General features: G+C 40.1%; 1 protein-coding gene across 4 annotated transcripts in view; it reads right to left on the minus strand.

Moving 5' to 3' along the window:
• MORC2 (MORC family CW-type zinc finger 2) overlaps positions 1-13425 on the minus strand; it is a 42238-nt gene extending 28813 nt beyond the window's left edge. For all 4 annotated transcript variants that reach the window (XM_046025963.1, XM_046025962.1, XM_046025961.1 and 1 more), the window contains exons 1-3: positions 11882-13425; positions 4616-4669; positions 2795-2829 (exon numbers count right to left, since the gene is read on the minus strand). In XM_046025963.1, coding sequence (XP_045881919.1) covers positions 2795-2829; positions 4616-4669; positions 11882-11949 — 157 coding nt within the window. In that variant the 5' untranslated portion in view covers positions 11950-13425. The remainder of the gene's footprint in view (positions 1-2794; positions 2830-4615; positions 4670-11881) is intronic.
• Between the last annotated feature and the right edge of the window lie 4717 nt (positions 13426-18142).

An 18142-nucleotide genomic window follows, 5' to 3' on the forward strand; every position in this document is an offset into this window, starting at 1 on the left:
AGTCAAGAAGTCAGTAAAAATACCAAGTCTACTTCTGACAGGCACATTATTGTCTGGCCCCGTCTAACAGGATTTGGGTAAATCCTTTGTCACTCTTCTTTTAAAACATGACTTTTTAATGAAGTCAAACTAAATCTGATGTTTAAGGGGATTTCCAAGTTCAGTATCAATCTAGTCCCAAATGGGAGACAGGAAAATACTTTCCCCTGTGCCCTGACAATAAGAATTTTATAGTACTAGGGCATTACTAATTCCATCATTGTACTTGTAAAATGAGGTTGCTTTTATTCCTCCTGTTGAATGTGTTAGTAAGGCTCTGAGGTAGAAAAGTGTGAAGTTAAGAACATCTCAGCCAAGATTCCTAATCTGGAGGTATTTGGAGTAAATCAAGTCTTTTTCTAAAATCCTGTAGTGCTTAGTACTTCTATCACACCATTTAATCCTTAACTGCTTTGACGGTTCCTGCAAGATCAAGTTATTGTTCTCTAATCACCTACAGAGTGCTAACTGTCTCTCCAACTAAAGACTTAAATTCTCTAATGAGAACTTAGAAAAGACCCCATCACATCCTCTCTGGACTCTTCCCTAAGCACAATAGGAATAAGAACACTGAGCACAGAATAAATGTATAGTGGGTCTTTTTCATTTAAATTGAAATCCAATGGTTCTGCTGTATTCTGAGTGTGAAGTATTAAATTTTCTTAGTGAAATTCACCCACCAAAGGTGGGAGGAGGGGGCAGGGGTGATTTGCTTCTTTCAAGTAAACTCAGCTATGATTTGTCCTTCCAACGTCACTTGGGGAGTAGAGGCCCATTCTCTGCTTTACCATCTGTACAAGGATTAAAACATTTCTTTCATAGGTAATTGTAATTGCTCCTCATTAAAGTACTCTTGAGATGTAAGATACACACTGTGACTTGGGAATGGTGCCTCCATTTGGCCTTAGGGTTTAAGTAACCATCTTTAACACTCTTCTGCTGTGCCTCTGGATGTATCCCTAACACCTGGTATTTACTTTGTTCCTTTCTTTCCTGTTCCTGTTCCTTTCTACTAAAAATAAAACAAGTCTTATTTTCACCACTTTGGCATAGCCTTTTGAGCAAAAGGCTTTCAGAATAAGCAATATAGCTGATTTTTAGCTGTTCTGAATTATCTTCTTTGCTCCCAAGTATATCAGGCATGAGAAATTCATTGTATCTGGGACGATTCTTCATAAAATTATGTAACATTGGAGGTTCTGAAAATTGTCTCTTAGTTGTTTGCTTGTTCCCATTCATGAATGAGTCCACAAAGATGGGTTATTTGACAACTGTATATTCCCACAAAAACACTTCACTTTTCTCAGAAGCTAGTCAATGTTATTTAAGACTTTAGAAAAGTTTGTCAAAGACCTATATTATGCTAGCCAAATAGGATTTAAAAGCCATCTTCCTCTATTTTGCTTCCAAATTTCTAGCAATTCAAATGATCAAAAACATGCTGGTAAAAACAATGAACAGGCAGAGAGCAAACTAAAAACAATAATTTAAATTTTTTTTCCATTTTATTTATTTTTTCAGCGTAACAGTATTCATTGTTTTTGCACAACACCCAGTGCTCCATGCAAAACGTGCCCTATTACCCACCACCTGTTCCCCCTACCTCCCACCCCTGACCCTTCAAAACCTTCAGGTTGTTTTTCAGAGTCCATAGTCTCTTATGGTTCGCCTCCCCTTCCAAATTCTTTTTTTTTTTTAATAAACATATAATGTATTTTTATCCCCAGGGGTACAGGTCTGTGAATCACCAGGTTTACACACTTCACAGCACTCACGATAGAATAATTTAAATTTTTAAAAAGCCAATGATAATGACTAAGAATTTACAACAGAGCCAATTAAATAAGCAGAACAGGAGACACCATTAATATCTTTAAACTCTAGGGTGCCTGGTACACTCAGTTGACTGAGCATCTGACTCTGGCTCACATCATGATCTCAGGGTCTTGGAATCAAGCCCTACGTCAGGCTCCCTGCTCAATAGAGAGTCTGCTTGTCCCTCTCTCTCTCTCTCTCTCTCTCAAATAAATGAAATCTTTACAAAAACAAAAAACTTTAAATTCCAAGCAAAGCAGGTCTCCTTCCTACCTGACACCTCTGCCTGAGAACATCTTCCTCAGCAAATCCCAGTGCCAACCCACTTGATCCACTGTTTTATGCAACTGACACCAGCAACTCTCCAAGTCCTCACTAAAGTTGCAGAGAGAGAAACTGGCCTCCAACAAATCTCTTTTTGGCTCCACATACCAGTACAATTAACCAATCAGTAATCCAAACCAGTAAAATCACCAGTAGTTGGTCACTTCACTCCCCACTACTCTACTCCATCATCCCATAAATCTCTCAGTGGCTATCTAAATAGATCTACAGAGGCACCTGGGTGGCTCAGTAGGTTAAGAATCTGTCTTAAGCTCAGGTCATGATCCCAGGGTCAGATGAAGCACCCAGTCAGGCTCCCTTTTCAGCGGAGAGCCTGCTTCTCCCTCTCCTCCCTATTCGTGCTCCCTCTCGCTCTCTCTCTATTAAATAAAATATTTAATAAATAGATAGATCTATAGATCTGGGAACCACGTTAGCTTCCTTACAGCAATATTCTTGGTTTCTATCACATGCCAGACTAAAGCACCCTATTTCTACCCTATGACCTGGAATAATTGTGCCATCACCCCAGGCTCTTAGACGTTTCTTCTTAGGCACAGCAATAAATGCATTCAAAGGACTGAACATCAGAAGAAAGGACTGATGTCCAACTTACCTGCATAAATATCTATTCTGGTGGCATCAGCATCTCTGCAAAATTAAAAGAAATGAATATATGAAAATGAAAATATGAAATATCAACCATCAAAATACATAGTATTTTAAGTGGGATACATAATACTTTGAGTCTATTTTTAGGAAGTCACACAGAAATTCTGTAGCCATTAAAGTACACTTTCACACTTGGCAACACTACTTCCCTTATGTCTGTGAAACAGTTCTGAAACTCTCAATTATTTAAAATAACTACATGACACATAGGGCCTATACACATCTTTTAAATACAGATTTCGCAGTAAAAATATCTAGAAGATGAAAGAACATTTGCCTTTACACACTAAAAAATGACTCACAACTATGTTTCTCTCACTAATTTGATAGCCATCATAAAAAATGTTCCAATAACTTGCCCATTTTTCTTATGTACAAGATACTGAGGAGAAAGAAAAACATCATCTGCCACAAAGCCTATGAAAAATCAGGTCTCATAGTACATACATTACAGTTAGCAGACTAACTGACAAGCCTATAATCTTATCCCCCCTAATCTAGAAAGGAAGTTAGGGCACTCCACTAGACCAACCATCAGCTGAAATACAAATTCAGTCATAAATAAAGGCTTGAAACTAATCTAGTCCAATTCTGCCAACTACAGGCAAGGAGAATGAGGCACAGAGAACTTCATAAGTTTTAAATGCAAAAAATCCACTCAAATCCATACAGTTCTACATGTACTTATTCCCAAACACATAAAAACAGTTTCAAATATGAGACAGATGGGCAATATGTGTGCATGACCAAGAAACACATACTCCCAGGAATCTCCAGATCACCATATGATATACAAAAAGGCAGTCTACCACAGCACACCATGGTCTCACTAAGCTAACAAGTGGCAAGTTCACATATAGTTCCATTAAGCTACACCATTTTTAAATTGAATACAAAAATTATGAGTCAACCAGGATTGAAAGAAAACAGGAGTTTTCTGATTAAACAACCTGTTAACAAGCACATTTCCATATAACAATCCCAGTGAATAACAATGAAAGTAATAATGGTACAGGATTATAGTATAGATATACAGACAGAAAATTATAGGCAAGCTCATTAACTGCGGATCCATTTAGAAAGCACTTCTACCAAAAAAAAACAAAAAAACCTCTCAACTCTTACCCTCTTCCTTTATTAGTCATCAACACTTGGTCAATAAGCAATGTGTCTGAATTTTATGTTTGCATTCAGAAACAACTCTGAGATAGTATTTTTGTAATTAACAGAATCTTGATTTGGGTGTTGTTATTTGTTTATCTTTTAGCCAATCCAAACTTCTTTCCAGTCCTGTACAGTAACATTTATAGACTTCCATCACTAAGAACTCAGTATAACACAGTGCTAAAGAATTTCTTCCAAGCACAGCTGCTAACAAGACACTTCAATCACTTGGAAGTCATCTGACATTAAAATAAACATTTTGAAAACATACCTAACTCTGGCATAATTTTAAAGACTTTAGATGGTGTACTATTCTGAGAGCACAAATTAAATCAGATCTTGTCTGTCCCATTAACTTGATTCCTACATTTCTATCTTAATTCCCTGCATTTCCCTATAATTATTGTGCTCTAATACACAAAGGAAGATAACTTTGGATGTCATAAGTTCATTATTTTTAGGAAAAGCAATGGATGAATTAAAATCAACCAAGTAAACTAGAAGTATCAACTAATGTGCTATTAAAAATACTTCCGGGGTAAGAGACCTCTTAGGAGTGAATTACAGCTGCTTCCAGACTGTATGCCTAAAGACTACGTACCTTGCATTATCAACCAGTTCAGCAAGAGCACCAAACAAGAATTCATGAGTAGTTCTGAAATGATAAATACTAAGAATCAGCAAAAGAATTACATAATTGAACTATGGCACCTAATAAGTCAAGGTTATAAAATAGTTTTTAGGGGAAAAAAATCTAAAATTCCTATTCGTGCTATCAATTTATACTACTGAAATTTAAACTTCCCCCAAACTAGAGCCTTCTAAGAGCCTGCTAAACCCCTTCAAATGTTAATCAGGTTCTATTACCTACTCATGTTTATTCTGTTAAGAAACCAACTATGAAGCGTTAAGATTCCTATACATACTACTGATTTAAAGGCAGTTTTTTTCACCACTCATGCTGTGCCTAGAAAAATGTCAGTGTTTTATTTTTCATTGCCTTAACCAGCTATCAGTTTCTGCATATCTCTTAGCACGCTCAATGGACAACTTGCTAACATTCTGCTTTACCAATACTTGCATGTTATCCATTGGTGAAAGAAGAAAACCCATTTGCTTCTGTGCAGTTTATAAACAAAATATTCCAAATGAAAGTGAGGAGAAAGGAGAGAATAATCTATTTCCTGACATTTCAACTCTAGCTAAGAACAACCCTCACCACGTTAAAGAATGGAATCGAAGACCCTCTTGCACAATTCCTCTTATAAGGACAGCTTGGTGTGTTCTTCCTAGGGTCCCTGACAGCCCTTTTAAAAAGATAACCTCTCTGAAGTGGAGCTGCAACATGGGGGGGTTGGGGGGGTAGGAAAAGAATAAATGAAACAAGATGGGATCGGGAGGGAGACAAACCGTCAGAGACTCTTAATCTCACAAAACAAACTGAGGGTTGCTGGGAGGAGGGGGGTTGGGAGAAGGTGGTGGGGTTATGGACATTGGGGAGGGTATGTGCTATGGTGAATGCTGTGAAGTGCGTAAACCTGGCGATTCATAGACCTGTACCCCTGGGGCTAAAAATACATTATATGTTTATTAAAAAATAGAAAAATTTTTTTAAAAAAGAAGATAATCTCTCTTCCAGGAGGTTGCTCAAAGTTGGGTTAGGTAAATACACAATTACCATGTTATTCAGAACTCAATAAATATGGTATTTATGCATAAGATGAATCCTTGAATTCTTTCTCCATTTACATTCTCCTTTATTTGTGCTGTTTCCTAGAACAGTCCTCTTTCAATATAAAAGTTAGGATGTGTCCACCTAGAAACTTGACTTTTGGTAAAAATTAAAATAAAATCATTAACCTAAATAATACATTACCATCATCAATTTTTCAAAAATAAATTATTCCTGTTTTTTTATACCATTTCAGCCAACAGACAAAGTGAAAATTTCTGATAATTTAGCATGAAATATACCAAAATTAAATAACCAGTGTCTAGGATCTCTGATCATTTACTACAGCATGTAAAACAAACAAAAAAAAACTGTAAAATATTTGCTTATAAAACAAACACCCAAAACGGAACTGTCTAAGAACCCTAGTTTCCCCATCCTCAAGTTAACCTACAAATTTTTATAATAGCAAAATTTGAATTAAAAGCTACTAGTTTAAAAAAAAAAAAAAAAAGCAGTTCTTGGAATTTTAGAAGAACTTTTTCCCATGAGATCAGTGAATATATCTGCTGCTAATCCAAAGGTGGCACCAACAAATGTCTTAGCAAAAAAATAGAAACTTAGCTCCAATTCACCTAGAAAACAGAGCTCAAATTCTTCTGACCAAATCCAATCCTTAACTATTTTACAAGAAAAGAAAAATAATTTCTAAGAGAAAAACGTGCATAAAAATTATCTTTAATTAAAAAATTTAAGCCTCTGTAATCATCTTAAAATCTTCAAATTAACAATGGAAGAAACAAAGTATTCTGTAGATTACTAAAGAAATCGGGAGAAATGTCAGAAAATTACGGTGATTTGTAAAGGTAATATAAGTTAAGCAAATCTAACATTTGTTCTCAAGCTTTAAACCATTTTCCTGTCTTAGAAATGGCTTAGAAACTTAGAGTAAGTTAGTTTTCTATACTCTAAATGTTTTTAAGGATAGCTAGATACAGATATAAAATAAATTCTACTGTAAATTTCTCATTGTGAGAACGTGTACTTTAACTATAGTCAAGGAAATTCAGAAATATAGCTCCTATAACAACAACAAAAAGAATACAACCATAAGAATGGGACTACAACTTGTATTCAGAAATCTTTGGAATAAAGATGTTTAAGAATGAAGTACTGGCCTTGGTAGTTAAAATAGTGGATATAAATAATCTTCAAAACTAATTCTGATACTCTCTGCCATCAGGGCAAAGAAATAAAAAATGAAGGCAACTGCTTCTCAGCAATACATATTTCTGACTGCTTCAAATGAAAATGAGAGACATTTAGAATTCAGTAAGATCTCAAAACAGCAAGCACAAAGTATCTCTGGCTAAGTTTTCACTGCTTTCTATACAATGTTTAGAAATGTGCCTTGTAAATTCAGAATGTAAAGAAAACATTCCAAATGGCGTTCGCTGTTCCACAGAGTGTCAATGCTGTTCCACACATACATATTTCAGATACCTTAACAAGTATCACTAAAATGTGGCTAAGGAGGGCGCCTGGGTGGCTCAGTGGGTTAAGCCTCTGCCTTCAGCTCAGGTCATGATCCCAGGGTCCCGGGAACGAGCCCCGCATCAGGCTCTCTGCTCAGCAGGGAGCCTGCTTCTTCCCCTCCCTCTGCCTGCCTCTCTGCCTACTTGTGATCTCTGTCAAATAAATAAAATCTAAAAAAAATAAAACTAAAAAGAATTTTGTCCAGCTGCCATGCACCAGGAGACAGCCCGCTGGAATGGGGTCCTGCGCTCACGTGTCTGTTGGCACTTAAGGGAGTGGGCCCGTGTGTCTCCAGCGGGAGGTTCAAGGAGTGGGAAGTTCCTTCTCACGCTTGCAGATGCAGGGGTCAGATAGCAAAGGGAGGATTCCCATTCTATGCAGTCCTAGAAGAAAGGCTTTAGGAAGGCATATTTCCCCAGTAAATAGGGGAAATATTGCCTCTCTGCCTACTTGTGATTTCTCTGTCAAATAAATAAAAATAAAATCTTTAAAAAAAATGTAGCTAAGGGATACTTTTGTGATATGTACCGACACATCATAAAAGGGGTCTTTGTGACAACTGTTGGGAAGGTCAGAGGCAACACCCATTACCTTCTCTCCACCTTCAACTGACTGATGGGTCCTACTAACAAACTAACATCAGAGTTCTAAACATTTCTTAAAAATCTTAAGAACCAAAAACATACCAATATAATATCTCCCCCTTTTTTTCAAATAATATTCAGAGAGGCACATTCATTGCTTGCTAGCATTTGAAACATGTATTTGAATAAATATCAAAGAAAATTATTTTCACAGATGTAAAGATTCTTTCCACGTTATCCAAGAAAGGTCAACCATCTGGAAAAAGACAAGGATTTTTAGCAAACTCTCACTTTTCATTGACTTTTATACCATTTGTGCCATGATCAAAATAGTTTTGCAGCTCAGCATTTCCAGTGACAAATTCACGGGTAAATCTACTTATTATGTAAGGAAAATAGTGTCCCTATTTATATTCAACCTGAATTTAAACCAACAGGTTATCCACAAGTCCATATACAGTGATAACTTCTGCTGTGTTCTTGGAGATGTTGACAACAGTTAATTGCCTTAATCGCTAGAAAATAAAGCTGAGAAACTAGAGCAACCATTTTACATTAAAACGGCTTTAATATATTTAGAGTGTGAACCTACTTTAACTAAATCCCCAAAAATATGAAGTCTCTAGAGGTGACAGTTTCCTCTATATTCACTATATATATAGATAAAACAAACCACAACTATCATATTGCCAAGATAATTTATTAAATGTGCCAACAGGAACAGACACAGAGAGCAGGAATCCTAAGCATTCTATCAGACCACTTAGCAGTACTGCAGTGATATAAGATACGCACCTTATTAAAAAGGAACATCACTACTACCACTATATCTGGAATCTTGCACCTAGATTGCTCAGGAAGTTTTTCCTAGTACCTACTAAACCTACCTACCTAGTACCTACCACTAAAACCTACCACCAAAGAGCAGCTAACAGCATAAAACTGCTTTTATTTAAAAAAACATTAACTTACCATTTCATACTAGAAACACCCTGTATTTTTAAAAAATAGCCTAAATTTTCATGTTATCATGAGAATTTCCCAGGCCTGCTTTAAATCTTAATGCTGATGTAACCAAAATAACCATCAACAGTTACCCTAAACATCATACAAAAACACTCCAAAAAAAAACAAAAAAACAAAAAAACACACCTCTCAAGACAGATGTTTACTGTCTCCAACAAATGCTCCAGAATTTACTAAGAATGTATCTGCCTAGGGGCACCTGGGTGGCTCAGTGGGTTAAAGCCTCTGCCTTCAGCTCAGGTCATGATCCCAGGGTTCTGGGATGAAGCCCCCTGTCGGGCTCTCTGCTCTGCGGGGAGCCTGCTTCCTCCTCTCTCTCTCTCTCTGCCTGCTTGTGATCTCTGTCAAATAAATAAATAAAATCTTTAAAAAAAAAAAAAAAAAAGAATGTATCTGCCTAATGACTATCACCAAAGAGCAAGCTACTACACTGATGGACTTCTGGTTTACGTAAATTATTATACACTGAATAAACAATAAACAATAATCACCATCTATTCAATGTTTATGGTGTACCATGCATGAGCTAAGTACTTTATAAACATTATACATAATCCTCAAACTGCCAGATTAGCCCCCTTTTATAGATGAAGAAACTAACGATCAGGGAATCAACCTGCCCAAAGACTCAGCGAGGAAGCAGGCAAATCTAAGCCTGGCTGGCTCCCAAGCCCATGCATGCTCCCCACATTGTACCACATTGATTTCTATTCTTCTAGCCTACCTGGGTTCAGCCTGCAAATCCAAATTACATGGACGGTAAGCAAAGGGCCATACCTTTCATAATTCACAATATGGCAATACCACAGATGTCAGACATCCTAGTATGGTCTTATGTTTTAAAAATTAGAACAAAGGAGATGGTGTAACACAAATCTTCACATTTCTAAAGGTAACACTGCATCACTTAACATAGAGAAGATCCACCCATCGCTAGGAGTAACAAGTCACATCTTATGAAAATTTAAAAACTTGTTTCCTCTAGGAATGAACTTCCAGTCATGCCACCATGATAAATAATCTAAAAAACTAACTTATCATAGTATTCTAGGGTTCATAGTTTCTTCTGGCAGGATGGGACACATTCAAAAGTAGACAACTTCAAAGGTCTGATCCAGATTAGAAAATCTAAAGCTTCCAAAATGGTACATCCAACCCTCAAATGGTCATGCAAGCCCGTGGTTCCAATTCAGTACAATAAATCAAATTCACAGAAAAGTCCCCAATTTCACTTTAAAACAAGTGACTTAACTAGAGCTCAGTTCTTTACCTTAGTTCTGTTCACCTATTAATAGGACAGCAAAAGAATATTCCAGAACCTCAAATTAAAGACTTCTGAGATAAATTTAATAGGCTTTCCAAATAAGAAGTAAACCCTTTGCTTTAGAAGGAAAGCAAGCCCTTAAAGGTAAATCTGACTAGTTATATAGTACTGCCTAATGGTTAAAGACACAAACCCTTATAGCCAAATAAATTTTATTGCCTTAAATCTTGATGCGTGAAATGGGCCACTTAGCAGATATATAACTTTTGGGATATTAACTCAATCTCAGCCTGTTTCCTCAAACGCAAAATAGGAATACTCCTTACTCCAACAAGGTTACTATAAAGATTACACGTTTAAGGTGGCAAGAAGCAATTAACTGTTGTAACTATTATTTTATTATTAAATAAAGTCTTTGGGGGAAGCTAGAACCCACCCAATTTCGCAAGTCCCGTTCATGGTCTTCCAAGGTTATCATATCCTGTCATTCCAAATTTGGCCTCTCATTCCGCAATTCAGAACTAAAGTAACCATTTATCAAACACAATCATCTAAGCGGTCTCCAAATGTTTGCTCTTAACCATGGCAGTTCAAATATAAAAAAGGATACTGAAGATTTTACCCAAGACGGTTATCAACTAGCTATGCAAGCCTGATCTACAACCTCATCTGACTGGGCTTCAGATTCATTATCCATAGCATGAGACTTCACTTAAACGGCACCTACAGGAGCTACTCTAAAACCTTGTAGTTCAATAATAAGCTTCCTAAACACACAAACAAAAAAACCATTTGGCAATTCACTTCACTACTCGGAAAAATTTTATTTCCTCAATTGGAAAAAGCAAACAAAAAATTACACTCTCATCACAACATATTGTCCTTTCCCATAAAAGGCTTAAAGTCATTTCACTATCACTAGATGACTGAAGTCTGTATCCTCAACCCTGGAGGTGGTTCTTCAGATCTCTGGGCCATCTATGTAGCTTATCACTTCTCCAGGTACTAAAACGGTAGAATACTTACCTTCAGCTCAAGTGACAAACGAAATGTGTTAAAACACTATGTGGTTATGATCCCAATGAATTACTTCCAAGAGAGTGGGCATAAGAATTAACCCTAAAACATTCCAGGTCAACATGGGATAACGATAATCTCTTCGTGAACTCAACCATAAACACATGTGTTCTGTGATTTGCACACATTCTGGGGAAAGGCTACTTAAATTTTGAGTTTAAACAAGTTGCCATTTCCTGCTTAGCATATAAAATCTATATGGGATGTAGGTACGAATTTCCCAAGAAGATAAAGCCAACTGTTTGCTGAAAAGAGACTAATAATTTCTTCTCACAAGTTGTCATTTAAAGGTCTTCATTTCTTTTTGTTGTTGTTGTTGTTAGGGGAAAAAAAGACGTATTATAACCCAACTGTTTTGGCTGGTGTCACTAAAGAGAAACAGTTGATTCTAGAATAGTCCAACTTCTGGCGATCCAAAGAGTACTCGTTGGATTTCTATCACACCCTCGAGTGAAACAACTCAATGTATGGACTTCAAAAACTAAAATTTGCATTTGATCAAATATATTTTTGATCCAACAAATGAAGATCATATTCTTCTGGATTAGCAACAAATATTTTACTGATCTCAGTTCTTCAATACAGAGCTCCAGACTCATCCAGTGATACATCCCCAAAAGTAAAAAAGCAGAGTTTTCTGGGAAAGGATTTTCGTATTATCAAGGAATGAGTTAGCAGTGACCTCAGTGGCACCTAAAAGATACTTACGAATTTGTATGCAGATATTCAAAGGTTAGCTGAGCTCGATTCAGACTGCTGTAATTTGTGAAAGCCATGAGTGCAGTGAGATCTCCAGTCCTTCACCCACTAACTGGTAAATACAAACTTAAAATGGAATAGATTTTCCAGGATTCCTTCCAGTAAAGATTTGGTAAGTCTGTGATCCTTACTGTTAAACAAGGTTACCTAGTATCTATCCAAACTATATTCAAAGAGATGTCTAAAACTACAACTGATTTCTCTTTAAGTTTTTATCTTCTCAATTGTGATGCAATATTCTGGGAAAAAAAAAACTTATGAATCTATAGTTTTAAAGAGCTTTTAGCATTAAGTTTGCGATAGTTCAAGGAGTTGAATGTGGTCTTGGAGTAGATGGTATTGGAATTGGAAGGTTTTATTACTGCTCCATCTTCACGTTCTTCAAGCTTTATTTTGTTCTTTTAAATTTCCGATCAGAAAATTTACCAATCCGGAAATTCACCAGCTTCTGTCATAAAACTGAGCAGTCACCCATTTCTTCACCACCAATGATCCCAGGGTTCTTAAATAGACCCCAGGCTGGCGGCCATGAAGTCGATGGAGTGCATATGGCGTTAATTCCGGCTTCACTACCTCCCAACTGAAAGGTCTCCTAAGCGCTGATGACGATTCCTTTTTCCAAAGCCGAGACCCAACCTAGCTTGTGCTCCCGTCCCAATCTCCTCAGTGTAATGGGTCAAATTACCTCACACTGACCCACAAAAATGCCTCAGAATTGACCCGCCCAAATCACCTGAAGCGGGCAACGCCCCTCCCCCCACTTCCCTCAGACCGAGGCTTCCGTCTCTCCGGCCCTCCAGGGCCTCGCTTCCGAGGCCGCCTCCTCCTCACGGAGAGGAGTTAGTCCCAGCTTTCAAGGCTCGGGTCGAGGGCTGTGCGGAGAGCGCACAACCCGACAGGGCGTTGCCCGGTGCTCAAAGCTGCCTTTGTCCCTCCCCACGGAATTGGAACCCAACAACCGCAGCGCGCTCTTGGAACCATGTGCTGCCTCCGCCTCCGCCGCTGCCGCCGCCGCCGCGAGACCAGCCGCCCACGCGCCGCGCTGGATGAGAGGATGACAGGACTCAGCACCACGGAATTCGGCGTTTAGGGCTGCTCTGCCGCTGCTACCGCAGCCGCTACAGCCACCTCAGCCACCGCTTTGTCTCCGCTAGTGCACACAACCCTGGCCGCCTCGCGCACTCCCCGACGTCCCAAGCCCCCGAGGCCTCCGCGGCGCATTCGGCCAATCACAGAGCCGCAGCTCCTCCCGCCCCCGCCCTGATGCGACGCCTCCTGATTGGCGGGCAGCGGGCCTCCACGTGACCGGATCTTGCTAGCCGGGCCCGCCCCTGTCACGTGAGGGCGCGCGCCTCTCTTCCTGCTTTCATGACCCTCTCCGCCATTTAAAGAAACAGTACCGGGGGCGGGCCGAGCGACGCAGCCGGGACGGTAGCTGCGGCGCGGACCGGAGGAGCCATCTTGTCTCGTCGCCGGGGAGTCAGGCCCCTAACTCGAAGAAGCCCTGGCGCGCCCTCCCCCCCTCCCCGGTCTGGTAGGGCGAAGGAGCGGGCGCGCGGTCGATCGAGCGATCGGTTGGCGGCTCTTTCTCCTGCTCTGGCATCCAGCTCTTGGGGCGCAGGCCCGGCCGCCGCGGCGCGCGCCCGGTGGCCGTTGGCGCTCGCGCCGCGTCTTTCTTCTCGTACGCAGAACTCGGGCGGCGGCCTATGCGTTTGCGATTCGTCGAGGAGTCGTCCGGGTGGTCGGCGGCGGCGGGCAGCTGCTCCGCCCCGCTCCCGGGGAGGCGGCGGCGGCGGCGGCGGGATTTGGCGCGGCCGGGGAGGCGGGGGTGGCCGGGGCTGGCCTGGAGGCCTGGCGCCACCCTTCGGGGCCTGCAAGGACCCAGTTGGGGGGGCAAGAGGGCGCCGGGGGATGGTTGGTGGTGGGCTTTCTACTTTGCCTTTTCCTCCTTATGCCCCCTTAGTGAGGGGCGGGAGCTCTGGCGGCAGCTCCGGGGTGGGGAGACAAGCCCCGGAGTCGGAAGAGCTGGGTTTGCTTCCGGGCCTAGCCACCAGCTGGCCGAGTGACCTTAGGCAAATCACTCTGTAATTTGTCGGCGCCTCAGTTTCCTCCTCTGCCTATCAATGTTTGTGGGGTTGAAAGCGCTTTGTAAAGTATAAAGCGTCGATGTACGTAAGGGATGATTATTGTTTGTAATGGGGTTTTTTTGAGTTGTAAGAAAAGTTAGCAATTGCCCAGTTCTTGGATTTTGAACTTGGGAACCTTGGATTGAAGTTGGAGATACCCCAAACTCCCCGAAATTGTATGCAGAAATAGTGGGAGTGTGCATTTTGGGGGGAATGAGGATCCATCGCCAGCAAGTTATCAAAGGGGGCTGTGACCCAGAAGAGTTAAGAACTCCAATTGTTTTATGCCACAGGGAGGAAACTGAGGCCTAGATGTCATTTGGGACCCTTCACAACCGATTTGAAGCCCGTTTGAATCCCTGGGATATGTGAGCTGTTTCTATGCATAATGGATATTTGGGGTAACAACACTCCACTGCTTGGCTTTTATTCTGAGTCCTTTCTTTTTACCATAGGGTGCTTGAAGGGTGGCTGACAAGTTGGTATGGTTCAATGGCACCCCACATAAAGCAGCTAAAACCAGAGATGGGTGTGTTCTCTAGTATCAAGAAGCCTGTTGAATCTTTTGCCCAGCAATTTTTAGTGTTGTGCTGCTTATACTGGTACCTGACTACCTTTCTCTTTCATTGACCATTTTCCACAACCATGGTTGCCATCCATTACTTGCTTCTATATTATATCTTTTGTGCGGTTGGTAGTGAGCAGGCTTATTTTTTAAATGGTGCTGCCAAGGCCAGCTAATTAATGGTGCAGGTGGATTTTTAGCATGCTGGCTCACTGGAACAGACTAAACCAGGCATGGAATTCCCGAAGATGTTTGGGGGTTTATCTTTATTAATTGAAGGTTAACATTCTCTGAAGAGTTTTGTGATGACTTCTGCTGAACTTCAAAATCAGTAGATTTGGAAGTGTTTCAATGCTTAGCTTTTTCCTGGCTGGCTTTGTATTCTATTTGCTTGCAAGTGTGTTTCTAAGATGGCCAAAATGCCAGTGATTGCTCCTTTGTTAATTGTCAGCTGCTTTTTTCAAATTCCAGGCCATTGTCCAGCAAACACTATAGAAATGTTTGAACAGTTGGATTTCAAACATTTTCATTTTGTGGAGTGGTGCTTACCAGTGGTACAGCTCTAAGCAAGTGAACATAAACACATTTATGTGTATTTTGTCTGGTTAGGTGTTTACCTGTTTTGCTATTTCATGCAAATGTCTGAGAAAATCAATTGACTATTCCTTTTACATAAAGGGCAGAGACAAATGATCTCACTTCCAGAAAAATGACTGTTTTGGAGAAAAATGTGTTGGTCTTTTAGCTCTTTTGTTATTATCTGGTTGTACCTCAAAAGAATCTTAAGACTGTGGCGATCTTATAAGATGCTTTTTTCGGGAGAAGGGAGAAAAAAAAACAACTGGAACTCGAAGCTTGAAATTCTATGACAAAACATGAGATACCCAGGATAGGAGGCGGAAAAGGTTTCACTACAGTGTTCTGCACTAGCTGGAGCAGATGCTTTTATGTGTAGCCACGGCCTGGGCTCCAGATTGCCAGATTTTCAACATCTGGGACCTGAAGAGTGTGTCAGGATATGACAAGAACTCTGGAGCTCAATATTTTTGTTTTTGAACGTGGGGGCTGTTGACCTTGCTTTGAGAAGAGACAGCAACTGAGCAAGCACTGCCACCAGCACCATTACTGGGAATTTGAAGACCTGAGTGTCTGCCAGACCTTCAGTGCAAACTCTAGCAACACTTCATCAAACGCGAACTACGGTACTTGCCATTTTCCAAAATGCCTCATTCTTTACTTACTTTCTCTGCACTTTTTCACGCTGTACTTTGGAATGTATTCCTCTGGTTCTTCTGTCAGAACACTGCCATTTCCTCAGTCAGATGTTCTCTACTCCCTAAGTCTCCATAACTTAAGTTGCATATCATGTTGTTTACCTTTTAGCTGTCTTTGCGTAGCATACCTTGTAAAGTAGTCATTTGCAAGTATTTGCTCTTTTTCCAGATAGCAAGCGCCTTGAGAGCAAGGGCTTTGTTTTAAGGATTTTTGCCCACATGTACTACCTGCATATGATGAAGCCTTTCGTAGAAAGGAGTCATTTAGAGAGTGGGCTATTGAAAGAAACTCAGTAATCATTTGCTTATTTGCTTTGTGGTAACCTAATTACTCATGATTAAGAAAAAGATCACTGGTTATGAGTCATGTTTCTTTCTGTGATTCCTGGTGGGGTTTTTTTGGTTTTTGTTTTGTTTGGGGTTTTTTTTCTAAATTTTAAAAGATGTAGGGAACTCTCAGACATGAAGAGAAACGGATATTATTGCATAGGGTATTAACAGAAGGGCGCAAATACCAGGGTCTTACTCTCCAGGTACCTTGTTCTTTCCCACACAGGATTGAATCTTGTTAAAATGAAAGTTAAAAACAGCTTTTAAAAGTACAAGATCATAAGATAATTTGAGGAAAGCATTGGAAAAGGAAGAAGGACAAGATCTCCTCTGGTGTTGGTGTATAAACCTAAATTCAGTTCTTCTTGTGCTACCAATGGGACTACTTTCTTCCCCAGCCAGGCACTGCTCAGCAGCCTGATACAGATTACTCCCCCAGATTATGAGATCTAGGGCAATTCCTGTTTGCTGCTTCCCTAAGACAGTTTGTTCTCAAGAGTCAGGAAGCAGTCCCTGTGGGAGAACTCTTTCCGTTCTTATCATCACTAATTGTTAATCAGAAAGCTTTTTTACTCCTAGTAAAATTTGTCCCTTCTTAACTAGGCTTATCAAGAATTAGTACCCATCAGGCAGCTGATATGCTGACAACACACCCTAGTGTTAGAGTCCCTGTGTTTGTAATTCCGCGCATTTGTTATCTTACCTGTTTTGTTCCTGTCCGTTCCAGTACTGTGCCTCCTGCTGAGTGTTCATCTGGACCTTCTGACCACCTTCCTTGTACTGTTGTATCAGCCTACAGATCTGGTACCTGGATTTTTGCCATTGGTGATTCCTTCACCTTACTGCTGAAGAAGACACCATTCCTATGGACCAGTGTGATCCAAGAGGCATTCAGCCATCATGATGTGGCCTTCACCTCCACTCCTGTCCTGTTCCACCCAGATTCAGCACAGCCCTTTATAGTGAAGTCAAACTGTTTAAGCCAAGTTGCTGAAGCTATTTTATCACAACGAAGGCCCAGTTTGTTCCTTGAGTGTGCGTTTCATTTCTTCAGTTAAAGCCTTCAGAGACACAAAATAAATTTGGACCAGAGGATTTTTTAATTACCAACACTGAAGAATGACAACATCTTTTTAAGAACGGCATTGGACCATACCCCACAATCTCAAATGATTGAAATTCATGAAGTGTCTAGGATCCTATCCAGGTCACTGGATCTTATTTCCACTTCAAGTCTATAATAGCCTACTGAATAGAAAGCAGATATTCTGACCAGCAGATATTGGGATTAAAACAAAGGCACAGTGAACTCACAGCATCTTTGGGATTACTCAGGAACCAGAACTTTTCACTCAAATTTAAGAAATTCTACCAAGGAAACCCTTTACCTAACAGCATCTCAAAAAGCTCCAGTCAGATTCCAGAAAAGGCCTCTTGATACTTCCAGGTAGAACCTATAATGGTAATCCCTTATGTTTATATAGCACTTTATAGTTTCAAAGCACTTTTACATGCATTAATCTCAATTATCAAAATAACACAGTAAATTGCAAATGAGGAAATGAAAATTTAAAAGGTTATCCAAGGTGACACAGCTACAGAGTGGTAGAGGTCAGGCCTTCTGACTCCCAGTCCAGTTCTCTCCATGGAATTAATTTAGCCTCTACTTTACCTGCAGTGTTAAGATGACTGGAGATTGGTAAGCCCAGAAAATTTTTCAACTTCCTGATCTGGTGCCCTTAGTCAGTCAGTATGTTATAAGTGTAATCTTGTGATGGCTGCATCTAGACCAGAATTCCATGGCAGTACCCCTAAGGTTTAAGAGCGGACTGTTCTTCATAATGGTAGATTATTCTAGTCAACAAGGCACACATTCATCTGATGATAAGACTATAACGTGAAACATGAAGCTACT

This window comes from Meles meles, chromosome 12 (assembly GCF_922984935.1).
Source record: "Meles meles chromosome 12, mMelMel3.1 paternal haplotype, whole genome shotgun sequence".
NCBI classification, from domain to species: domain Eukaryota; kingdom Metazoa; phylum Chordata; class Mammalia; order Carnivora; family Mustelidae; genus Meles; species Meles meles.